Source organism: Mobula hypostoma, unplaced genomic scaffold (genome assembly GCF_963921235.1).
Source record: "Mobula hypostoma unplaced genomic scaffold, sMobHyp1.1 scaffold_64, whole genome shotgun sequence".
NCBI classification, from domain to species: domain Eukaryota; kingdom Metazoa; phylum Chordata; class Chondrichthyes; order Myliobatiformes; family Myliobatidae; genus Mobula; species Mobula hypostoma.
In genome coordinates, this window is record NW_026948239.1 from 429597 (window position 1) to 455857 (window position 26261).

Genomic DNA, 26261 nt, shown 5'->3' on the forward strand with positions numbered 1-26261 from the left:
TTAGTATCAGCAGCAAATGTGAAATTCATTACATACGACACATAAATGTGTACAAATTATGATAAAGTTCATTTTAACAATTAGAAACAATAAAGGCGTCGCAATCACGTAAATCGTATTAAAATGAATGAAGCGTGCTTCTTCTTTTCAATATTTCCTGAGTGAGTTGACACAAAGGACTTCGACAGCAAAACACAACAACTCTAAGTTACAGCGCATAATCTAAAGACTACAGTGTGTCATACACCTATCCACTAACTTACCTGGAATAGCAACGGCGGCCAGTACGGGATAGTAAATAGAGACAAAGTAATAAATTGCTGGATATCCCATTTTCGGCAAAAAGCTGAGATTAGCTGTACGAAAAGTACCAACTGCCCAGATGTGCTGGTTCAATGAGCTCTTATATACCAGGAGGAATGTCCCTTAGGCCAATTAATGCCCCCTTAGTTACATTAGCTACAGGACAGTGAACAAACAATCCGTGTTTGTTTCGGTCTATTTTAACTCATTGTGACGTTGTGTAGCACGCTTAACTGTTCCCGGGGCATCACATATAATTTATGCTATGTTTGTTCAATATATTTTAGAGCAGTGAGAGAGATAGTGTACTACAGCAATGAAAACAGGACCCATCCAGTTAGTGTCTAATTCTTCCTGGACTTTAATACCGTTACATTCACATACTTACCCAAATTTGTCTTAAATGTTACATCAAACCCGCGTCCACCACTGTCGCAGGCAGCTAGTTACATCCTCGCCCCAGCCTCTGAATAAAGTTTCCCATCAGGTTTCCCTTAAATATTTCACTTTTCACTCTTAACCTATAAAAGATAGTTCTAGTCTCACACGAAGAGTGACACAAGCCTCTTTCTATTTACTCCTCATAATTTAGTATGCCTGTACGAAATCTCCACACATTTGGCTGCGCTCAAGGGAAGAAAAAGTCCTCTTCAAACATTCCCTATGAATCAGATCTTCAAGTCTCGACAAAGTCCTTGCAAATTTTCTCTGTACTCTTTCAATCTCATTGATTTCTTTGATCAGAACTCCACAGTTTACTCGAAATTGAGCCCCACCAACGTAGAATGCAACTTCGGAATAACATCCTGGACTGAATAGTCTGATTTATCAATGCCAATATGTCCAAAACCCGCTTTACGACCCGATCTAACTATGGCGCCGCTATCAGTAAATAATGGATCTGTAATCACAGACCCCATTGTTCCACTGCACTATCCAGTTCCATACTATTCGACGTGTACATGCTACCCTGGTCAGTCCTCTTAGTATACAATTTTGCCACACGTCCGCAATAACAACTGAGCGAGCGGTGATCACTGTGGCACTCCATTATTTTCAGGCCTCCATTCAGAGTGGCGACTATTCAATTGCACTGTCTGGCCTCTACCTCAAAGTCATGGTGAATGTGGTTTGCTACTTCCCACTGAATGAAAGCGACTGAACCTTCTGGACGAACCTCCCACGTGGGTTTTGTCAAAAGCCTTGTTAATAACCATGTCGACAAGATCCACTGACACGTCTTCATCAGCTTTCCAGTTAACTCCTAAAAAAAAAGTTTGCAAGATTGCTTAGATACGACGTACCACTCACACAATCACGTTGACTTTCTACAATAATGCTATGTCTATCCAAATACCAACCAGATGCGTCCTGTCCCTTCGAGTACCTTGAAATGATTCACCCACTACTGGCGTCAGGCTCAATGGCCTGTTAATTCCTGACATAATTCTAGCCTCTCCTGAGCAGAAACATGACAATACATATTATCCAGTCACTTGGAACCTTAACCTTGATTAAGGACCTTTTAAATATCTCTGCCAGGACCCCCTCAATTAATTAACTTGCCTCCCACAAGGCCCGCCTGGGCAGCTTTTCAAGGAGCTCGAACTTATCTACCCTAATTTGTCTCAAGGCAAACTTATCTATCTACCTATCCATCTCTCTATCTCTTTATATATCTGTCCATTTATCCATCTGTCTATCTATCCATCCATCCATCCATCTATCTATCTATCTATCTGTCTGTCTATCTATTTCTCGTTCACGTTTCCTGTCAGAGCAACATCATGACTTCGTTTAAACCGGCTGATTGCCCTCTTGTGTTCTCCTGAATGTTGTATTCTGCTCACGCTCCTCGTTCGTTCCTTATACTTGCCGTGCAGCCCCGTCTGCTGAACAGAAGTGTATTTACCCCTTGAAAACCCAGGTTCTGTAAAATTGATGACATGTATTTTGTTCTAACAGGAACATCAGAGCACTGTACTCGCAGTTGCTGTTCTGAAGGCATCTGTCCATTTGAACGGATTTCGCAAAGTTTATTCCATCTAATCCTTCACAGTGTCAGAATCCATTTAGAAAGTTAAAATTAACAACGAGCACAAACTTAATTTTCTGCAATAATTTGAGATTTCTGCAAATTTGCTTCTCTTAACTCACGACCTCGAGCTGCTCCCTCCCAGCCTCGGTGGGGGAAAAAAACTGTTTGCATTTGCTCTATCTGTCCCCCTCACAATTTTGTTTACCTCTATCAAATCTCCTCTCCATCTTTGATGTTCTTAAGAATACAGTACTTACAATTCAGGTCCTCCACTCCTGGCAAAATCCATGTGAATTTGTTTGTACCTTCCCTGTGGTAGGTGACCAAAACGGCACACAATGCATCAAACTAGACCTCACCAAAGTCTCATACAGTTTCAGCATAACGTCCCAACTCCTGAACTCAATGCATTCAATTATGAAAGTCAATGTCCTAAACGCTTTCTTTACGACCCGATCTACCTGTGACGCCACTTTCAACGAAATACGAACCCACAGTCCCAGATCCCTTTGTTCTACCACAGTCCTCCGCAAGCCATGATAGCCTTCCTCATTGTCCACTGCACCCCTAATCATGGTGCCATCAGCGAATTGATGAACTAGTTAACCACATTATCATCCAGGTGCTTGACATAGATGAAAAAGATATATACAAAGCCCCGGCACCGATCCCTGCGGCATATCAAATGTCACGACCCTCCTCAACAACACTTTAATTTCTCCCACAAAGTCAATGTCTGTCCAATTTACAGGCTCATCCTGACTGCCGGGCACCTGCCACTTTTTGACTACCACAGTATGCGGGATCTCGGTAAGTACTTTGCTGAAGTCCATGTAGGCAATATCCACTGCCTCGCCGTCATAGACTTTGCTGGTAATTGCTTCGAAACGCTCTACAGGATTGGTTAGACATGACCTGCCATGCACAGCGATGTATAGCATTTTCCGTTATATGTTCAAACATAAGCTAAATAATGACTATCTTTTTTTATTGTTCCGTTATTTTGCACGACGTTAAGCGTTTCCAATCTGGTCGTTCGGCATCAGCAATCACGGACACACTGCACACTGTTACTGTGAGACAATGTTTGTTTTTCTCTCTCGTCCCATCAATTCTTGCAGGGAATACCACTGCTGGTTTCAATATTCATTGCCTCTGAGTTACCCATGTATAAATCTATGTCTGTATACTGTATCTATCTAATCAATCTGCCTGTCTGTCGACCTATCTATCTCACTCCCGATCCATTTGCCGGTCTGTCTGTCTGTCTACCTATCTACACAGTGGCATGCAAAAATTTGGGCACCCCTGGTCCAAATTTCTGTTATTGTGAATAGCTAAGCGAGTAAACGATGACCTGATTTCCAAAAGGCATAAAGTTAAAGATGACTCATTTCTTTAATAATTAAAGCAAGTTTACTTTTTTACCTTCAAATGTCTGAGGCAGAACGCTGTGTCCTCAGTAAGAGCCTCACCTTTGTCCCCCTTCGTCCACAACTCAGTGAGTTCCGCGTACGCCATGACGGGGAAATCTTCTTCCGCCGTTTCCGACTCTGAGCCTACTTCTTCGTCAAGGATTCTTCCCACCCCCACCGATGACCCCTTCTCCCGTCTTCAACCCTCTTCTTCTTGGACATCCCGCTCTGGATCTCTTTATCGCTAACTGCCGACGGGACATCAACCGTCTCGACTTCACCGCACCTTGTCCCCATTCCAACCTCACTCCTTCGGAACGCTCTGCTCTCCACTCCCTCCGCACTAATCCTAACCTTACTATAAAACCCGCCGATAAGGGGGGGTGCTGTTGTAGTCTGGCGTACTGACCTCTACCTTGCCGAGGCACAGCGGCAACTCGCGGATACCTCCTCTTATTTACCCCTTGATCGTGACCCCACTAAGTAGAACCAGGCCATTGTCTCCCACACCATCACCGACTTTATCCGTTCAGGGGATCTCCCATCCACTGCTACCAACCTTATAGTTCCCACATCTCGCACTTCCCGTTTCTACCTCCTACCCAAGATCCACAAACCTGCCTGTCCTGGCAGACCTATTGTCTCAGCTTGCTCCTGCCCCACCGAACTCGTTTCTGCATACCTCGACACTGTTTTATCACCCCTTGTTCAAACCCTTCCTACCTATGTTCGTGACACTTCTCACGCTCTTAAACTTTTCGATGATTTTAAGTTCCCTGGCCCCCACCGCTTTATTTTTACCATGGATGTCCAGTCCCTATATACTTCCATCCCCCATCAGGAATGTCTCAAAGCTCTACGCTTCTTTTTGGATTCCAGACCTAATCAGTTCCCCTCTACCACCACTCTGCTCCGTCTAGCGGAATTAGATCTTACTCTTAATAATTTTTCCTTTGGCTCATCCCACTTCCTCCAAACTAAAGGTGTAGCTATGGGCACCCGTATGGGTCCTAGCTATGCCTGCCTTTTTGTTGGCTTTGTGGAACAATCTATGTTCCGTGCCTATTCTGGTATCTGTCCCCCACTTTTCCTTCGCTACATCGACGACTGCATTGGCGCTGCTTCCTGCACGCATGCAGAACTCGTTGACTTTATTAACTTTGCCTCCAACTTTCACCCTGCCCTCAAGTTTACCTGGTCCATTTCCGACACCTCCCTCCCCTTTCTAGATCTTTCTGTCTCTGTCTCTGGAGACAGCTTATCCACTGATGTCTACTATAAGCCTACTGACTCTCACAACTATCTGGACTATTCCTCTTCTCACCCTGTCTCTTGCAAAAACGCCATCCCCTTCTCGCAATTCCTCCGTATCCGCTGCATCTGCTGTCAGGATGTGGCTTTTCATTCTAAGATGAGGGAGATGTCCTCCTTTTTTAAAGAAAGGGGCTTCCCTTCCTCCACTATCAACCATACTCTCAAACGCATCTCCCCCATTTCACGCACATCTGTTCTCACTCCATCCTCCCGCCACCCCACTAGGAAGAGGGTTCCCCTGGTCCTCACCTACCACCCCACCAGCCTCCGGGTCCAACATATTATTCTCCGTAACTTTCGCCACGTCCAACGGGATCCCACCACTAAGCACATCTTTCCCTCCCCCCGTCTCTCTGCTTTCCGCAGGGATCGCTCCCTACGCGACTCCCTTGTCCATTCGTCCCCCCCGCCCATCCCTCCCCACTGACCTCCCTCCTGGCACTCATCCTTGTAAGCGGAACAAGTGCTACACATGCCCTTACACTTCCTCCCTTACCACCATTCGGGGCCCCAGACAGTTCTTCCAGGTAAGTCGACACTTGACCTGTGAGTCGACTGGGGTGATATACTGCGTCCGGTGCTCCCGATGTGGCCTTTTATATATTGGCGAGACCCGACGCAGACTGGGAGACCGCTTTACTGAACACCTACGCTCTGTCTGAAAGAGAAAGCAGGATCTTACAGTGGCCACACATTTTAATTCCACATCCCATTCCCATTCTGACATGTCTATCCACGGCCTCCTCTACTGTAGAGATGATGTCACACTCAGGTTGGAGGAACAACACCTTATATTCCGTCTGGGTAGCCTCCAACCTGATGGCATGAACATTGACTTCTCTAACTTCCACTAATGCCCCACCTCCCCCTCGTACCCCATCCGTTATTTTTTTTATACACACATTCTTTCTCTCACTCTCCTTTTTCTAACTCTGTCTCTCTGACTATACCCCTTGCCCATCCTTTGGGTCCTCTTTCTCCCTGGGCCTCCAGTCCCATGATCCTCTCATATCCCCTTTGCCAATCACCTGTCCAGCTCTTGGCTCCATCCCTCCCCCTCCTGTCTTCTCCTGTCATTTTGGATCTCCCCCTCCCCCTCCCACTCTCAAATCTCTTACTAACTCTTCCTTCAGTTAGTCCTGACGAAGGGTCTCGGCCTGAAACGTCGACTGTACGTCTTCCTACAGATGCTGCCTGGCCTGCTTCATTCACCAGCAACTTTGATGTGTGTTGCTTGATTTTCCAGCATCTGCCGAATTCCTGTTGTTTTTGTTTTAATGTCACATCCCCTCTATATAGGAATGGGAAGTAGAGTGGAAGTGGGTGGCTACTGGGAGATCCCGTCTGTTGTGCCGGATGGCAACACTTCACTTGTGACCACCAGTCAGGGCCCAAACAGTCCTTCCAGGTGAGGCAACACTTCACTTTTGAGTCTGTTGGGGTCATCTATTGTATCCGGTGCTCCCGGTGCGGCCTCTTCTACATCGGTGAAACCCGACGCAGATTGGGGGACCGCTTCGTCCGCCACAACAGACAGGATCTCCCGGGAGTCACCCACTTCAACTCTGCTTCCCATTCCCATTCAGATATGTCCATACGTGGCCTCTTCTACTGCCATGATGAGGCTAATCTCAGGTTGGAGGAGCAACACCTCATCTACCGTCAAGGTAGTCTCCAGCCCCTTGGTATGAGCATAGAATTCTCTGACTTCCAGTAATTCCCTCCCCCTGTCTTCCTCTATCCCTATTTAACTCTGCCCCTCTCCCAGCTGCCTATCACCTCCCTCATGGTTCCGCCTCCTTCCACTACCCATTGTTTTCCTGCCCATCACCTCCCTGCTTCCCCTCCCCCACCCTTTTGTCTTTCAAATTACTGGTTTTTCAACTGAACCTACCAGCCTTCAACTTCCAACCCTCCCTCACCTTCTTTATAGGGCTTCTGCCCCTTCCCTCTTCAGACCTGATGAAGGGTTCCGGTCCGAAACGTCGACACATCGTTCCCACGGATGCTGCCCGACCTGCTGTGTTCCTGCAGCGTGTTGTGAGTGTCAGTAGGATCTTTATTCTTTTTAAGAATTAAAGAAATAGAAGCTTCATAAAACGATTGTGGTAATTTACCTAATTTGACTGCTTCTTTGAATATTCTAGACAACCAAGGAGAGAGAATAGAGGGAATTTTTAATTTTATTATTTAAAATTTTAATTTTAATTTTAGTCCGATATTTACATCCTGGATTAGATTGTTATATTATACCCCTGTAGGTTTTATTTGTACTAATAATCAAAGTTCTCCCATTCATCGTCTATCTCGGGGTACTAGGCAAGGATTCCCTCTTAGTCCATTATTATTTAATATTGCCCTTGAACCTTTAGCAATTGCTATCCGAGACTCGCCCAACATTTTTGGTATTACCCGCGGAAATGAAATACATAAACTATCATTATATGCAGATGAGTTGTTATTATATATCTCTAATCCGGCGAAATCAATTCCTGTTATTTTATCTTTGTTGGCTCAATTTAGTAACTTTTCTGCTTATAAATTGAACCTTAATAAAAGTGAACTATTTCCCCTAAATAAGCAGGTTCCTATTTATGGATGTTTACCATTGAAATTGGTTATTGACTCTTTTATATATTATGGGGTCAAAATCATGAAAAAGCATGAAGATTTATTTAAAGTTTTTTTTTACCTTTAATTAATCAGATTAAACTTTTGTTTACTAACTTGTCACCAATGTCTTTGTTACTGATCAGTCGGATCAATGCTATCAAGATGATTATTTTGCCTAAATTTTTATATATATTTCAATCGGTACCAATTTTTTATTCCAAACTATTTCTTTGATAATGTTGATTCAAAAATTTCCTCATATATATGGCCGAAGGAAAACCCTAGGTTAGGTAAAAGGCCTTTACAGAAATCGAAAAAAAAAACTGTTGCGTGGGGGGGGGGTAGTGTTAGCGCTCCCGATTATTAGATTTTACTATTGGGCAATTAAAATTCGATATTTTAAATTGTGGTCCACATTGGGTAAATCTTGAATGTAATTCTTTACAGGGTTTTCATTGGGTTCTATTTTAGGGACTTCGCTTCCTTTTATTCTTTCTAAATTTTATAAACAAATGAATAACCCAATGGTTAAATATACTTTACGTATATGGTTTCAATTTCGAAAATTTTTTGAGTTGAACCAATTTATTTTAGCAAGTCCTATTATATCTAATTTATTTTTTCAACCTTCCATAAATCTTTTTCAGAAAGGTGTTGTAACTATTATTTATAATAAAATTATGATTTTATGTCCTGATGTATCTGATAAAATTAAAACTGATTGGGAAAAAGAACTTAAGATCGTTTGAAAGATGGGAAAAAAAATCTTCAGTCAACTCGACCTCTGTATGTGCTAAACATGCATTGATACCTTTTAAAGTAGTGCACAGGTCTCATAGGTCCAAAAATAAATTACTCGTTATTACTCTTATACAAATCCTATATGTGATAGATGTCATTCCGAGATAGCTGCTTTAGCTCACATGTTTTGGTCATGTCCTTTGTAGAAAAAATATTGGAAAGATATTTTTGATATTATTTCAACGGTTTTGAATATAGACTTACAACCTCACCCAATTACTGCTATTTGAGGGTTACCAATGATAGAATCCAATCACTTAACCTCTTCAGCTCGTCCGATGATTGCATTTCTTATTTTAATGGCTAGAAGATCCATATTGCTGAATTGGAAATAAATTAATGGTCCTACCACATTTCATTGGTTTTCTCAAACTATCCTGTGTTTAAATTTGGAAAAAAAATAGAAGTGTTGTTTATGACCGCTCAATTAGAAAAGACTTGGAGGCCATTTATTCAACATTTCCATATGATGTAAGTTGACCATTTCCAAACTTATTTTATTTCTTTGTAATATTGGTTGAGAGGAACGGAGTCGTCGACACTAAGGTTTTCTCTTTTCTCCTTTATTTTAGGATGTTACAGAACAGCCCCTTTTTTATATACCCTCGGCCCGAAATGTCGACTGTACCTCTTTCTAGTGATGCTGCCTGGCCTGCTGCGTTCACCAGCAACTTTGATGCGTGTTGTTTGAATTTCCAGCATCTGCAGATTTCCTCGTGTGTGCATTTTTTTAGTTTAGTTGATTAATTCTGTTTAGATTAGTTTTTTTTGGGGGGGGGTTATTATTTTTTTTTCCTTTTTTATGTTTTTAGATATTTTTCTTTGTTTTATATTATTCATTTGTATCCTATATGATTGGGAGTTTCATTATTTAAGTGTTATCTGGCTTTATAATCACTTATTCTAATTATAACAATGTATTCCCAATAACTTTTACTACTACTATGTTATGTTTATTTTTATGAAACTAATAAAAAGATTGAAAAAGAAAGAAAGGAAATAGAACCGGTGCTTGCAGAAACCATTCATGGCAGCGTAATTACCCATAACCCCCTGCGTCCTAAACTTCGCCGTCGCCGAAGCACCGATCAAATGCGCAGGCGTCAGCGTAGTCACGTTGCCAAATATCACGCATGCGCGCAGTGCACAGTAGGCTTCAACAGCCCGTTGCAGATAAGAGCGAGTCTCCGGGGGTAAGGGAGAGGGCAGGAGAGGGGAGGAGAGGGGAGGAGAGGGGAGGAGAGGGGAGGAGGGGGGAGGAGAGGGGAGGAGGGGGGAGGAGAGGGGAGGAGAGGGGAGGAGGGGGGAGGAGAGGGGAGGAGGGGGGAGGAGAGGGGAGGGGGGGGAGACATGAAAAGGGGAGAGACAATTGCTGTGACTCCGGACTCCATGGCCTAACAATTGAGGGACAGTCCTGCTCTCTTCCCTCTCTCACAGCCCCACCATCCGTACACGGGCCCCGGGGAGCTTCCAGCTGATGAGGGAATGGGAACCGATGGATCTCTCAGACAGAGCTGAGCTCCAGCTGTCTAAATGTGGTATATTTGGATTTTCAAAAGGCTTTTGACAAGGTCCCACACAGGAGATTAGTGTGCAAACTTAAAGCACACGGTATTGGGGGTAAGGTATTGGTGTGGGTGGAGAATTGGTTAGCAGACAGGAAGCAAAGAGTGGGAATAAACGGGACCTTTTCAGAATGGCAGGCGGTGACTAGTGGGGTACCGCAAGGCTCAGTGCTGGGACCCCAGTTGTTTACAATATATATTAATGACTTGGATGAGGGAATTAAATGCAGCATCTCCAAGTTTGCGGATGACACGAAGCTGGGTGGCAGTGTTAGCAGTGAGGAGGATGCTAAGAGGATGCAGGGTGACTTGGATAGGTTGGGTGAGTGGGCAAACTCATGGCAGATGCAATTTAATGTGGATAAATGTGAAGTTATCCACTTTCGTGGCAAAAATAGGAAAACAGATTATTATCTGAATGGTGGCCGATTAGGAAAAGGGGAGGTGCAACGAGACCTGGGTGTCATTATACACCAGTCATTGAAAGTGGGCATGCAGGTACAGCAGGCGGTGAAAAAGGCGAACGGTATGCTGGCATTTATAGCGAGAGGATTCGAGTACAGGAGCAGGGAGGTACTACTGCAGTTGTACAAGGCCTTGGTGAGACCACACCTGGAGTATTGTGTGCAGTTTTGGTCCCCTAATCTGAGGAAAGACATCTTTGCCATAGAGGGAGTACAAAGAAGGTTCACCAGATTGATTCCTGGGATGGCAGGTCTTTCATATGAAGAAAGACTGGATGAACTGGGCTTGTACTCGTTGGAATTTAGAAGATTGAGGGGGGATCTGATTGAAACGTATAAGATCCTAAAGGGATTGGACAGGCTAGATGCGGGAAGATTGTTCCCGATGTTGGGGAGGTCTAGAACGAGGGGTCACAGTTTGAGGATAGAGGGGAAGCCTTTTAGGACCGAGGTTAGGAAAAACTTCTTCACACAGAGAGTGGTGAATCTGTGGAATTCTCTGCCACAGCAAACTGTTGAGGCCAGTTCATTAGCTATGTTTAAAAGGAAGTTAGATATGGCCCTTGTGGCTACAGGGGTCAGGGGGTATGGAGGGAAGGCTGGGTTCTGAGTTGGATGATCAGCCATGATCATAATAAATGGCGGTGCAGGCTCGAAGGGCCGAATGGCCTACTCCTGCACCTATTTTCTATGTTTCTATGTTTCTAAATGCAAGGATTGGAAACTCGGAGAAAGGGAACAAAATATTTTACATCAGCTGTTGTGAAAAATCACCTTTGTTCTGCCTCCAATCACAAACAAGAGAAAATCTGCAGAGAGGGCACAGTTTTAAGGTGCTTGGAAGCAGGTACGAAGGAGATGTCAGGGTGCTGTGTTCTTTATACGTACCGTGCGTTACTAATAACAAACTATATTCTGGCAGAATTGAACTTTAATTTAACACCAACAAAACCACGTTTTACACTGCCATGCTTCTCGATCATTCTTCATTTCTGCGCATGCTCAGTACTGTCCAGTCACAACACGCTGGAGGAGCTCAGCATCGGGCAGCATCTGTGGAAAAGATCAGTCGACGTTTCGGGCCGGAACCCTTCGTCAGGACTGTAGGGGGAATGGGCAGAGGCCCTATAAAGAAGGTGGGGGGAGGGTGGGAAGGAGAAGGCTGGTAGGTTCCAGGAGAAAAACCAGTAAGGGGAAAAATAAAGGGGTGGGGGAAGGGAGGCAGGGAGGTGATAGGCAGGAAAGGTGAAGAAAAAATAGGGGAAAACACAATGGGTAGTGGATGGAACCAAGAGGGAGGTGGTAGGCAGTTGGGGGAGGGGGCAGAGAGACATAGGGATAGAGGAAGGGAGGGGGAGGGAATTACCGGAAGTTGGAGAATTCTATGTTCATACCAAGGGGCTGGAGACTACTTAGACGGTATATGAGGTGTTGCTCCTCCAACCTGAGTTTAGCCTCATCATGGCAGTAGAGGAGGCCATGTATGGACATATCTGAATGGGAGTAGGAAGCAGAGTTGAAGTGGGTGGCTACTGGGAGATCCTGTCTGTTTTGGCGGATGGAGCGGAGGTGCTCGACGAAGCGGTCCCCCAATCTGCGTCGGGTTTCACGGATGCAGAGGAGGCGACACCGGGAGCACCGGATGCAATAGATGACCCCAACAGACTCACAGGTGAAGTGTTGCCTCACTTGGAAGTACTGTTTGGGGCCCTGAATGGTGGCAAGAGAGGAGGTGTAGGGACAGGTGTAGCACTTGCGCTTACAGGGATAAGTGCCTGGTGGGAGATCCGTGGGGATGGACATGTGGACCAGGGAGTCGCGGAGGGATCGATCCCTGCGGAAGGCGGAGAGGGGTGGAGAGGGAAAGATGTGCTTAGTGGTGGGGTCCTGTTGAAGGTGGCGGAAGTTGCGGAGGATAATGTGTTGGATCCGGAGGCTGGTGGGGTGGTAGGTGAGGAAAAGGGGAACTCTGTCCCTGTTGTGGTGGCGGGAGGATGGGGTGAGAGCCGAAGTGTGGGAAATGGAGGAGATGCGGGTGGGGGCATCACTGATGACAGCAGAAGGGAAACCACGATCCTTAAAGAAAGAGGATATTTGAGGTGCCCTGGAACGGAAAAGCTCATCCTCGGAGCAGATGCGGCGGAGACGGGGGAACTGGGAATAGGGAATGGCATTTTTGCATGTGGCGGGCTGGGAAGAGGTATAGTTGAGGTAGTTATGAGAGTCAGTGGGCTTGTAGAAGATGTCAGTGGACAGTCTATCCCCAGATATGGAGACCGAGAGATCGAGAAAGGGGAGAGAAGTGTCCGAGATAGACCAAGTGAATTTGAGGGCTGGGTGGAAGTTAAAAGTAAAGTCGATGAACTTGACCAGCTCAGCTTGGCCGCAGGAAGCTACACCAATGTAGTCGTCAATGTACCGAAGGAAAAGTTGGGGAGCAGTACCAGAATAGATTTGGAGCACAAACTGTTCCGCATAACCAACTAGGAGGCGGCATAGCTAGGGCCCATGCGAGTTCCCATAGCTACACCCTTAGTCTGAAGAAAGTGGGGAGAGCCAAAAGAGAAGTTATTGAGTGTGAGAACGACCCATTGTGCTTTCCCCCATTCTTGTTGAGAGCCCCCATTTAAAAACAGCGCGTCCCTCCCCCTCTTGTGCTCACTTCTACCAAAGCCGTCACTCCCTGCCCAGCAGATATTTCCAGTGACGCGTCGGCCATTTGAAGTCAACGTGTCCTTCGTTCCTTCTCTGCCGCTCACTTTAACCAAGGCGTCGCTCCCTCCTTGGTCCCGTTTCAATCCGGCCGAACGGGGTCTCCTTCACTCACCACATCTCCCCCTTTTTCTCAACAACATTAACGATGGTGACGGCCGTTTTCAATCGGCGTCTCACCCCCTCCCTTCCCGGCGCTCACTTTAAACAAGGTATCACTGACCCTAAACTGCCCCGTCAGACAGTTTAAGCGAAGCAGCGACCATTTTATGTCAGATCGTCACTCCCTCCCACTAGATCATTTAACATAATGATATATGTTATGACCCATAACCATAACCATAACCCCGTCCCTCTTCTCAATGTGCCTCTGTCTCCATTTCGGCCATTTTACCCGGTGCGTCTCTCCCTCCCTGTTGGCCATTTGAATTCTGTCCATCGCCCTCTACCTGCCGGCCATGAGAAACAAGGTGACCACGGACATCTTAATTCCACCAATCGTCCCCTCTCTGGCGCCCATTGTCACTCAGCCCATCACTTTCTCCCCGGAGACCATTTTCAGTCAACCACTCACTCACTCCCGAGCGACCATGTGTGTGTGGGGGGTGGGGGGGGGGGAGGAATGTGTGTGCGTGTCCTCTATAATCCGTTTCAACCCGAGTATTTAGTTGATACATCTCACTCTACAGAGCCACTTTCTCCGTGTCTGAGCATGAGAGGGCGAGATTGGAAGCGCAGAGGGAGCTTCACTCCGTGTCTGACCCCGGGAGTGTGTGATGGGACGGTGTGGAGGGAGATTCACTCCGTGTCTGACCCCGGGAGTCTGTGATGGGACGGTGTGGAGGGAGATTCACTCTCTGTCTGACCCCGGGAGTCTGTGATGGGACGGTGTGGAGGGAGATTCACTCTGTGTCTGACCCCGGGAGTGTGTGAATGGACGGTGTGGAGGGAGATTCACTCCGTGTTTAACCCCGGTATTCCACCCCCATCCCTCCCGTACTTGGGACCTCAGTGGACTGATATTAACCGTTTGCGGTGTGGAATCACGTCGATTTTAACTATCTGCGGGGGCCAGGATAGGGTCAATTAGCCAGGAAGGGGGTTGGGTGGAGATGAGATCCTGGGCACCCAGACTCTGCCAGTCCGACCTCCCTCAGCCTGGAGCTGAGACGCTACTGTGTCAGTGTGAGGAGCTCCGACCCACTGTTGCAGTGCACAGGGTGCGGGGGGCAGCAGAAACCTCAAATAAAACTCAAATCCGACACCAAGACAGGAAGTTACAGCGGTTTATTGATTTCATCATGACAAATGTAAATTAAACAATGTGTGAGCTGCTGACGTGCGGGAATAAATATATTGCTCCCGATTCACTCACAGTCACACACAATTAACTGACCGGCGACAACGAGTAACATTTGAATAATCAGTCTCGTTTCCCACCGTCACTCTGCATCGGGGAACCGATGATTATAAAATCACACTTCAGGGCCGTGTCCGAGATCGCTGCAGATCCAGGGACACTGTCGAGGTATTGGTCAATTTAACATCATTATATCGGCCAGACTGCCGAATGGACCGTCCTCAGCAAAAGGAGCAAAAGGATTCTCTCCCGGGATAATCCCAGCCCGGGACACCGGTGTCCCAGACTGAGCCCCGGACCCCGTCTCTTCCTGTCTGTGTAATTCCCCGGGGTCTCACGTGGGGGAGTCTCGAACCCGCACATCCGGCGGAAGCAGTGCCGCTGGACAGGAGACGGAAATACGTCACTACGGGAGAACAACGAACGACACACTGCAGGAGACAAGAGCCACTTCCGTTAACACCTGGCAAGCGGCCATTAAAGGTGAGGGCGGGAGTTAAAGGGGAGGGCGGGCAGTTAAAGGGGAAGGCGGGAGTAAAAGGGGAGGGCAGGGAATCGGCCAAAATGTTCCCATCCCGCGGGGATGTTCACACATTCAGATATTCACAGCACCACTGTCAGTCCGGGTTTATGTTCCTGCAGAGATCTCAGTTCCTTCTCCCCGGTCTCACTGAACTGATTCCCCGCCAGCCTGAAACAGACGGGAGAATAAAGATGAAATAAACAGATTACACAACAGTGTCAGTAACAGGGGACTGGGGTTAATGTTTCAACAACACTCACAGACAAATATCACCCGAAAACCCGCGGATCTGCTGATAATTTATCACATTGAACATTAACATAAACACTCACCAGGTCCAGTCCAGACTCGGGAGGGTCAGTATGAGGCGGCGGAGAGCGGGGACAGATCGGTCTGTCAGCGAGTTAAATCCCAGGTTCAGCTCCGTCAGTGATGGGTTTGTACTGAGAGCGGAGACGAGATCCTCGGCACCAGAGTCTTTGAGACCGACACTGTTCAGCCTGGAGATGACAGAGAGTGAGGGTGAAGACAACAGAGAGACAGGAGACGGTACAAATCCGCAGTGTATATCAGTAACACAATTAATGATCACATTAATGTTCAGTGTCAGACACCCAGTGAATGTAAACACAATCTCCCACAGTCTGGTACCTACCGCAGTTTCTGTATTTTACACTCTGGGTTCCTCAGAGCCGCAGACACCAGTTTCACTCCTGAATCTCCCAATTTATTATGACTCAGGTCCAGCTCCGTCAGTGATGGGTTTGTACTGAGAGCGGATACGAGATCCTCGGCACCAGAATCTGTGAGACCGACATCCTTCAGCCTGGAGATGAGAGAGAGTGAGGGTGAAGGACACAGAGAGACAGGAGACGGTACAAATCCCCAGTGTTTATCAGTAACACAATTACTGATTTATTTTTCTTCAGCACGACTGCGCATGTCGGCCAGTGAGAACGGCGAGAAGAGTTTAAAAGGAACACAGATTTACAGAGCGGGTGACGGAGTAGTGAGAGACAGAGTAGGAAGGCTTTGGCTCAACGGGGCTCTGGCGATAAAGGGTCGAGGCGAGGTAGGTTATCTCTATGGAATAGATAGAGTCTGGTTTTCTGTGCTCGGTGTCAGATGTGGGAGATCCTGGAGTCTCCCAGCCTCCCGGACGGCAACAGCTGCGCCAGGTGTGGGACCGAGTTTGGGAACTGGAGATGCAGCTCGCTGACCTTCGTCTGGTCAGGGACAGCGAGGAGGTGACAGAGATGAGTTATAGGCAGGTGGTCACACCGGGGCCACAGGAGACGGACAAGTGGGTCACAGTCATGAGAGGGAAGGGGAAAAGTCTGGTACTAGGGAATACCACTGTGGCTGTATCACTTGACAACAAGTACTCCTGTTTGAGTACGACTGGAGGTGGGGGGGGGGCAGCCTACCTGTGGCTCAGAAGGGTAGGGAAAGGATGAGAAAGGCAGTAGTGATAGGGGACTCTATAGTTAGGGATCTGATAGGCGATTCTGTGGACGCAGGAAAGGAAGTTTGCCTCCCAGGTGCCAGGGTCCGGGATGTTTCAGATCGCGTCCAAGATATCCTGCAGTGAGATGGAGAACAGCCTGAGGTCATAGTACGTATTGGTACCAATAACATAGGTAGAAAAAAGGAAGAGGTCCTCAAAAATGACTTCATGGCGTTAGGAAGTAATTGAGAAGCAGGACCAAAAAAGGTAGTAATCTCGGGATTACTGCCTATGCCACGCGACAGTGAGAATAGGAATAGAATGAGGTGGAGGATAAATGCCTGGCTGAGGGATTGGAGCAGGAGGCAGGGATTCAGATTTCTGGATCATTGGAACCTTTCTTGGAGTAGGTGTGACCTGTACAAAAAGGATGGGTTGCACATGAATGCCAGGGGGTCCAATATCCTGGCAAGAAGGTTTGCTAAGGCTACTAGGGATAGTTTAAACCAGAATTGCGGAGGGGTGGGAATCAAACTGAAGAGATGGAGGAAAGGGAGGTTGGCTCACAAATAGAGGAAATTTGGAGACAGTGAGAAAGGGAGGATAGGCAGGTGATGGAGAAGGGACGCACTCAGTCCGATGGTTTGACATGTGTCTATTTTAATGCGAGGAGTATCATGAATAAAGCGGATGAGCTCAAAGCACGGATCAGCACTTGGAGCTATGATGTTCTGGCCATTACAGAGACTTGGATGGCTCAGGGGCAGGAATGGTTACTTCCAGTGCCAGGCTTTAATTGTTTCAGAAAGGGCAAGGAGGGGAGGTAAGAGAGTTGGGGCGTGGCACTGTTGATCAGACATAGTGTCACGGCTGCAGAAAAGGAGGACATCATGGAGGGGTTGTCTATGGAGTCAGTGCGCGTGGAAGTTAGGAATAAGAAGGGGTCAATAATCCTACTGGGTGTTTTGTATAGACCACCCAACAGTAACAGGGACATTCAGGAGCAGATAGGGAGACAGATTCTGGAAAGGAGTTTTAATAACAGAGTTGTTGAGGTGTGAGATTTTAATTTCCCAAATATTGATTGGTATCTCCCTAGATTGAGGGGTTCAGATGGGGTGGAGTCTGTTATGTGTGTTCAGGAAGGTTTCTTGACACAATATGTAGATAAGCCTATTAGGGGAGAAGCTGTACTTGATCTGGTATTGGGAAATGAACTTGGTCAGGTGTCAGGTCTCTCAGTGGGAGAGCATCTTGGAGATAGTGATCACAATTCTATCTCTTTTAGCATAGCACTGGAGAGGGATAGGAACAGGCAAGTTAGGGAAACCTTTAATTGGAGTAAGGGGAACTATGGGGCTATCAGGCAGGAACTTGTAAGCAGGACACGACCCACCCAGCTAACACGGGGAGAAGGCTTAGGAGCTTGAAGACTAGTACGGTCAGATTTGGGAACAGCTTCTTTCCAACTGTGATAAGACGGCTGAACGGATCCTGACCCGGATCTGGCCGTACCCTCCAAATATCCGGACCGGCCTCTCGGTTTTTTTTTTTTTTTTTTTTTGCACGACCTTACTTTCCCTTTTCTATGTTCTATTTATGATTTATAATTTACATTTTTTATATTTATTATCGATCTGTAATCCCGGGAGCGCGAAGTGCAGAATTAAATATCGCTGTGATGATTGTACGCTCTAGTATCAATTGTTTGGTGAGAATAAAGTAAAGTAAATTGGACACAGATGTTCTCAGGGAAACGTACTGAAGAAATATAGAAAATGTTCAGGGGATATTTGCGTGAGGTTCTCAGTAGGTACGTTCCAATGAGACATGGAAAGGATGGTATGGTACAAGATCCGTGGTGCACAAAGGTTGTAGTTAATCTAGTCAAGAAGAAAAGAAGACCTTACGAAAGGTTCCAAAAATAGGTAATGATATGAATCTGGAAGATTATAATGCTGGCAGGAAGGAGCTGAGGAATGAAATTAGGAGAGCTAGAAGGGGCCATGAGAAGGCCTTGGCGGACAGGATTAAGGAAAACTCCAAGGCATTCTGCAAGTATGTGAGGAGCAAGAGGATAAGACGTGAGAGAATAGGACTTATAGATTAAGTGTGACAATGGAAATGTGCGTATGGAACCGGAGGAAATAGCAGAGGTACTTAATGAATCATTTGTTTCAGAATTCATGATGGAACAGGATTTTGGCGATTGTAGGGATGACTTGCAGTGGACTGAAAAGCTTGAGAATGCAGATATTAAGAAAAAGGATTTGCTGGAGCTTTTGCAAAGCATCAAGTTGGATAAGTCACGGGGACATGACGGGATGTACCCCAGGCTACTGTGGGAAGCGAGGGAGGAGGTTGCTGAGCCTCTGAAAATGATCTTTGCATCATCTATGAGGACGGAAGAGGTTGCGGAGGATTGGAGGGTTGAGGATGTTGTTCCCTTATTCAAGAAAGGGAGTAGAGATAGCCCAGGAGATTATAGGCTAGTGAGCCTTACTTCAGTGGTTGGTAAGTTGATGGCGAAGATCCTGAGAGGTAGGATTTATTAACATCTGGAGAGGCAAAATATGATTAGGAATACTCAACATGGCTTTCTCAAAGGCAGGTCGTGCCTTAGGAGCCTGATTGAATTTTTTAAGGATGTGACTAAGCACATTGATGAAGGTGGAGCAGTAGCTGTAGTGTATATGGATTTCAACAAGGCATTCGATAAGGTACCCCATGCAAGGATTATTGAGAAAGTAAGGAGGCATGGGATCTAGGGGGACATTGCTTTGTGGATCCAGAACTGGCTTGCCAACAGAAGGCAAAGAGTGGTTGTGGACGGGTCACATTCTGCATGGAGAAAGTGACCAGTGGTGTGCCTCAGGGATCTGTTCAGAGACCCCTAGTCTTTGTGATTTTTATAAATGACCTGGATGAGGAAGTGGAGTACATTTGCTGATGACACAATATTTGGAGGTGTTGTGGATAGTATGGAGGGCTGTCAGAGGTTACAATGGGACATTGATAGAAGGCAAAACGGGTCTGAGAAGTGGCAGATGGAGTTCAACCCAGATAAGTGTGAGGTGGTTCATTTTGGTAGGTCAAATATGATGGCAGATTATAGTATTATTGGTAAGACTCTTGGCAGTGTGGAGGACCAGAGGGATCTTAGGGTCCGAGTCCAAAGTACACGCAAAGCTGCTATGCAGGTTGACTCTGTGGTTAAGAAGGCATACGGTGTATTGGCCTTTATCAATCGTGGGATTGAGTTTAAGAGCTGAGAGGTAATGTTGCAGCTATAGAGGACTTTGCTCGGACCCCACTTGGAGTACTGTGCTCAATTCTGGTCGCCTCACCACAGGAAGGATGTGGAAACTACAGAAAGGGTGCAGAGGAGATTTACAATGATGTTGCCTGGATTGGGGAGCATGCCTTATGAGAATAGATTGAGTGAACTCGTCCTTTTCTCCTAGGAGCGACGGAGGATGAGAAGTGGTATGACAGAGGTGTGTAAGATGATGAGAGGCATTGAGTACGAGGCTTTTTCCCAGGGTTGAAATGGCTAGCACGAGAGGACATATTTTAACGTGTTTGTAAGTAGGTACAGAGGAGATGTCAGGGGTAAGTTTTTTTACGCAGAGAGTGGTGAGTGCGTGGAATGGCCTGTTGGCGGCGGCGGTGGAGGTGGAAACTATAGGGTATTTAAAAGACTCCTGAATGGCTATGGGTAAAGCCTAGGTAGTGCTAAGGTAGGGGCATGTTCGGCACAGCTTTATGGGCTGAAATGGCCTGTATTGTGCTGTATGTTTCCTATGTTTCTTTCTTTCTACTGATCACAATAATGTTCACTATCAGATAGCCAGTGACTGTAAACAACATCTCCCACAGTCTGGTACTTACCCCAGTTTCTGTATTTTACCCTCCGGGTTCTTCAGAGCCGCAGACACCAGTTTCACTCCTGAATCTCCAAGTTTATTATCGCTCATGTTCAGCTCCGTCAGTGACGTGTTTGCACTGAGAGCGGAGGCGAGATCCTCGGCACCAGAATCTAAGAGACCAACATTCTCCAGCCTGGAGATGAGAGAGAGTGAGGGTAAAGGACACAGAGAGACAGGAGACGGTACAAATGCCCAGTGTTTATCAGAAACACAATTACTGATCACATTAATGTTCAGTATCAGACATCCACTGACTGTAAACACAATCTCCCACAGTCTGGTACTTACCGGAGTTTCTGTATTATACACTCCGGGTTCCTCAGAGCCGCAGACACCCGTTTCATTCCTGAATCTCCCAGTTTATTCCCCCCGAGTCTGAACACAAACAGACAAATTGATGAACAAAGTGATTCAAACCATGGGTCTGAGGGAATTTCTCTCACTCAGATATTTCAGGAAACATTAAACCCTTCAGTAAATCACTGATCAGAGTTCCCATCACTGTCAATGTCCCTCACTGCCCAGCTCCAGGGTATTCACCGAATGTCAGTAATTTAGTCTGTCGGTGTGACCCTGTAAACTCCACATATTCTGTCTCATTCCCCGATGGTTAGAAAAAATGTTCCTGATGTGAGAGGGTCGGGAGGGGCAGGGATGAAGGACCGGATGAAAATCCCACAGTGAGGAAGATTAGTGAATGGGAAAGTGTTGATGGGAGACGGTGGAAGAGACCCCACCTGAGGAAATGGTATAGGAGGACAGAAACTGCTGGAGGAAGGGTGATGGGGATTCGAGGTCCCAAAGGAGGAAGGGGGATGAGGAAGAGAGCTCCTTCAGGACACAGGGGAATGGGAATGAGAAGTCCCACAGCAGTATACCGATGAGAAAAGGTAATCCGATAAGATGAGATGATCCAGAAATAGATTGTACGGGAGGACTGGGTCTGAACTGAGGCCCGCAATCGGGAGAGGAGGTGCGCCCATGGGTCTGGGTATCTGGTAGTCAGCACAGTCACACAGGTGGACTGATGGTGATAGTCACACACGGGGAAGGGCAGGGAGGAAATCTCACAATGGTATTTCTTTCCTTCTCACTGGGACAGTCTGCTGACGGTCCCTTGTCCCTCACCGGGAAGGGGGTGTGAATCTCTGACCCACTTGCTGCAGTCAGTGTCGGTCTGTGTGTCAGTAACAGTGAGAGGAAACATTGTCAATGGACGTGTAACAGGCAGCGGAAACACGGCCATTCCTGTGATTTACAATTAAATCAATGGCCGTTGTTCACTGATCTGATGAAGTCGCCAGCATCCCTTCAGAAGGAACCACAGAACCCTCCCGACCTTGGGGGTTTACTGACCGATCCCCCGGGCATTTGTCAGAATGCTTCACAGTTTGATATTACCACAGATTTACCCAAATCCCTTTACATTGAAAGAAGACAATGGAACAGTTTCACAGTTCAGAGTGAGAGATAAGTTTGGGCACCCCGGTCAAAATTTCTGTTATTGATACATCTAAGATGGCGGTGTGCATGGACGCAGCGGCCTCTCTGGGAGTGATAAGTGTATCTAGTGTTTGTTCTGTTTGTCCTGGACGCATAACATACAGTCGGAATATGCTCGTTAACATCAGGGCATACTATGTCGGAAAAACTGACGAGTTCTGGTGTGACATGGACAGTTTACGCCGCCACGGACGACTATCCGCTACCAAGCCGGCTGCTTCCTGAGGGAGGAGGAAGCGAAAGCGCTGTGAGAGAAGACAGAGGAGGGGTAAGAGGGCCGGCACCCATGCTAGGCTGAAAGCTAACCCCACCAGGCCAGCGGTACCGTCCCTCCTGCTCTCAAATGTCCGCTCCATCGAGGACAAGCTGGATGAGCTGCGTCTGCTGAGAGAAACACGCAAGGAATTTAAAGACTGCTGTGTGAATGTCTTAATAGAATCCTGGCTACATGACGCGGCGATGCAGCTCGAGGGAATGACATCGTTTCGTGCGAACAGAGAGACAGCTAGCTCCGGTAAGAGCCGAGGAGGAGGTCTGTGCGTTTATATAAACAAAGACTGTTGTGTGAACGCTACAGTAGCTGCTAAACACTGCTCACCGCCAGCTGAATTTCTCATTGTGAAATGCCGGCCGTTCTATCTGCCGAGGGAATTCACCATCATGCTTGTGGCAGCTGTTTACGTAGCTCCAGTGCCAATGCGAAGGCTAATGCTAACGAAGCACTGGGAGGCCTTCATGAAGCCATCAGTGAGCTACTGACTACACATCCTGACAGCTTTGTGGTGATTGCTGGGGACTTTAACCACACCAGCTTAAAGACCATGTTCCCCAAATTCCAGCAATATGTGGATTTCAAAACCAGGGGAGACAACACACTGGACTTGGTTTATACCAACACACCACAGGCATACAAAGCAGCCCCCCGCCCCCATCTTGGCCACTCTGACCACATATCTGTCATGTTAACACCAGCATATAAACCACTGCTTAAACGTGTGCGAGCAGAGAAAAGAGAGATAAGGGTCTGGCCAAAAGGAGCAGCCTCAGCACTACAAGACTGTTTTTTGCGCACAGACTGGGACATATTCAAAACAGCAGCCTCCTATGACGAACATACAGACATTGAGGAGTATGTGGAGGCAGTAATCAGCTACATAGCCAAATGCACGGAGGATGTCACTGTGATGAAAACCTTCACCGCATGTGGTCATAAAAAGCCATGGATGACAACAGAGGTGCGTTCACTACTGTCGGTCCGTGACACAGCCTACAGATCGGGGGACAGGAGTGTGCTTCGCTCAGCCAGGTCTGCACTTCCACTAGGGATCAGGAAAGCGATAAGGGCCTACGCGGGCAAAATACCTGGACACTTCTGTGACACAGGTGACACCAGACGGATGTGGCAGGGAATTAAAGCTCTGACAGACTACAAGATCAGGCAGAAAACTGATGACAGCGACACCTCTCTACCAGACAGGCTTAACAATTTCCTTGCCCACTTCGAAGCATCAAACACTACAGCAAGCGGGAGAGCCAGTCCCTTTTTACCATCTGACCAGCCGGCTCCAATCATTGATCCAGAGCCAACACGGAGGACCCTTGCTAGGGTCAACCTACGACAAGCGGGGGGTCCCGACAACATCCCTGGACGTGTGCTCAAGGAATGTGCTGATGTATTAGCAGATGTCCTGACAGACATTTTCAACATCTCCCTTAGTCAAGTTATTGTCCCAAGATGCTTCAAAACCTCCATAATCATCCCTGTAGCAAATAAATCAGTTGTAGCCTATCTGAATGATTACCGTCCCGTTGCCCTGACCCCCATAGTGATGAAATGTTTTGAACGGCTTGTCAAGCCTCATATCACAGCCAGCCTCCCCTCATCGCTGGATCCTCTACAGTTTGCTTATCGTCCAAATCGCTCTACGGAGGACGCAATATCCACCACACTGCACACAGTTCTCTCACACTTGGACAACAAAGACACTTATGCCAGAATCCTGTACATCGATTTCAGTTCAGCGTTCAATACCATCATCCCGCAGAGACTAGTGGAGAAACTGTCGCTGCTTGACCTTAGCACTGCCATGTGTCGCTGGATTTTGGATTTCCTGACAGAGAGACCACAGTCAGTCCGTGTTGACAGGAACATCTGTGACTCCATCACACTGAGCACTGGATCCCCACAAGGCTGTGTGCTTAGCCCATTGATGTTTACACTGCTAACACATGACTGTGCAGCCAGATTCAAGGAGAACCTGATCATTAAATTTGCAGATGATACCACAGTGGTGGGGCTCATCAGCAAAAATGATGAAACTATGTACAGGGAGGAGGTCAAACATCTAGAGAGCTGCTGCAGTGATAACAACTTGATGCCTAATGTCATCAAAACCAAGGAGATGATCGTCGATTTCAGACGGTCTCAGCCTGAGCACACACCCCTCAGCATCAGCGGCTCCACAGTGGAGAGAGTGGAAAACATCAAGTTTCTTGGGGTGCAGATCTCGGACATCCTCACCTGGTCCAGGAACACTACTGGGATTGTGAAACGGGCCCAGCAGAGATGCACTTTCTGAGGAAGCTTAAACAAGCATCACTCCCCACTAACATCTTAACTACATTCTACAGAGGCGTGATTGAGAGTGTGCTGACCTTTAGCATCACAACCTAGTACTCCATTTGCAGTGCTGTCGACAAAAAAGCCTTGCAGAGGGTGGTTAGGGGAGCAGAGAAGGTTATTGGTGTCTCCCTACCTTCTGTCCAAGACCTCTTTCAGAGTTGATGCCTCCAGAAGACACGGTACATCATTAAAGACCCCTCACACCCTCTCCATGAACTGTTTGTTCTTCTGCCATCAGGCAAACGTTACAGAAGCATCAAAACTAAAACCACAAGGCGACTACACAGCTTCCTCCCACAGGCAGTCAGACTGCTAAATAGCTGCTCCACCTGACTCTGCTTTGGACAATTTTAACTTGCACTGGACACTTATAGCTTGACTTTAACTGACAAGTGGCTGTTGTGTTTTATTATTTATTGTTATGTTTATTATTTAGTGTTGCGTTTGTTATGTTATGATTGCACTGCCCCTGAGAAACGCTGTCTCAATCTGCCCTGCAGAGCTGATGTATGGTTAGAATGACAATAAAGTTTTTTTTGAATCTTTGAATCTTGTGATTAGTTAAGAGAGTAAAAGATGAACTGATTTCCAAAAGGCATAAAGTTAAAGATGACACATTTCTTTAAAGTTTTAAGCAAGAAAGCATTTTTATTTCAATCTTTTACATTTTCAAAATAACAGAAACGGAAAAGGGACGGCCTGAAGCCAAAGTCTGGGCACCCTGCATGGTCAGTACTTAGAAACACCCCCTTTGGCAAGTAACACAGCTTGTAAACACTTCGTGTAGCCAGCTAAGAGTCTTTCAATTCTTGTGTGAGGGATTTTCGCAAATTCTTCCTTGCAAAAGGCTTCTAGTTCTGTGAGATTCTTGTGCCGTCTTGAATTTACTGCTCTTTTGAGGTCTATCCACAGATTCTCGATGATACTTAGGTCGGGGGACTGTGAGGGCCACGGCAAAACCTTCGGCTTGCGCCTCTCGAGGTAGTCCACTGTGGATTTTGAGGTGTGTTTAGGATCATTATCCTGTTGTAGAAGCCATCCTCTTTTCATCTTCGGGTTTTTTACAGACGGTGTGATGTTTGCTTCCAAAATGTGCTGTTATTTAATTGAATTCATTCTTCCCTCTACCAGCGAAATGTTCCCTGTGCCACTGACTGCAACACAAGCCCAAAGCATGATCGATCCACCCCCGTGCTTAACAGTTGGAGAGGTGTTCTTTTCATGAAATTCTGCACCCTTTTTTTCTCTAAACATACCTTTGCTCATTGCGGCCAAATATTAACATCATCAGTCCACAGCACTTGTTTCCAAAATGCATTAGGCTTGTTGAGATGTTCCTTTGAACCTTTTGAATAGAACTTTATGGCCGCAATAAGCAAATGTATGTTTGGTGAAAAAAGGATACAGAATTTCTTGAAAAGATCCCCTCTCCATCTGTTAAGCACGGAGGTGGATCAATCATGTTTTGGGCTTGTGTTGTAGCCAATGGCACGGGGAACATTTATTGGTAGAGAGGAGAATGAAATCAATTAAATACCAGCAAATTCTGGAAGCGAACATCACACCATCTGTAAAAAACCCGAAGATGAAAAGAGGGTGGCTTCTACAACAAGATAATGAACCAAAACACCCCAAAATCCACAATGGACTA

General features: G+C 46.6%; 1 protein-coding gene across 1 annotated transcript in view; it reads right to left on the reverse strand.

Moving 5' to 3' along the window:
• Positions 1–14472: 14472 nt before the first annotated feature.
• Positions 14473–26261, reverse strand: part of LOC134342134 (NACHT, LRR and PYD domains-containing protein 3-like) — a 46977-nt gene continuing 35188 nt past the window's right edge. Inside the window, exons 9-13 of the mRNA XM_063040092.1 lie at positions 20773–20859; positions 20447–20617; positions 15764–15934; positions 15441–15608; positions 14473–15276 (exon numbers count right to left, since the gene is read on the reverse strand). Of these exons, the coding sequence (XP_062896162.1) occupies positions 15189–15276; positions 15441–15608; positions 15764–15934; positions 20447–20617; positions 20773–20859 (685 nt within the window). The 3' untranslated portion in view covers positions 14473–15188. The remainder of the gene's footprint in view (positions 15277–15440; positions 15609–15763; positions 15935–20446; positions 20618–20772; positions 20860–26261) is intronic.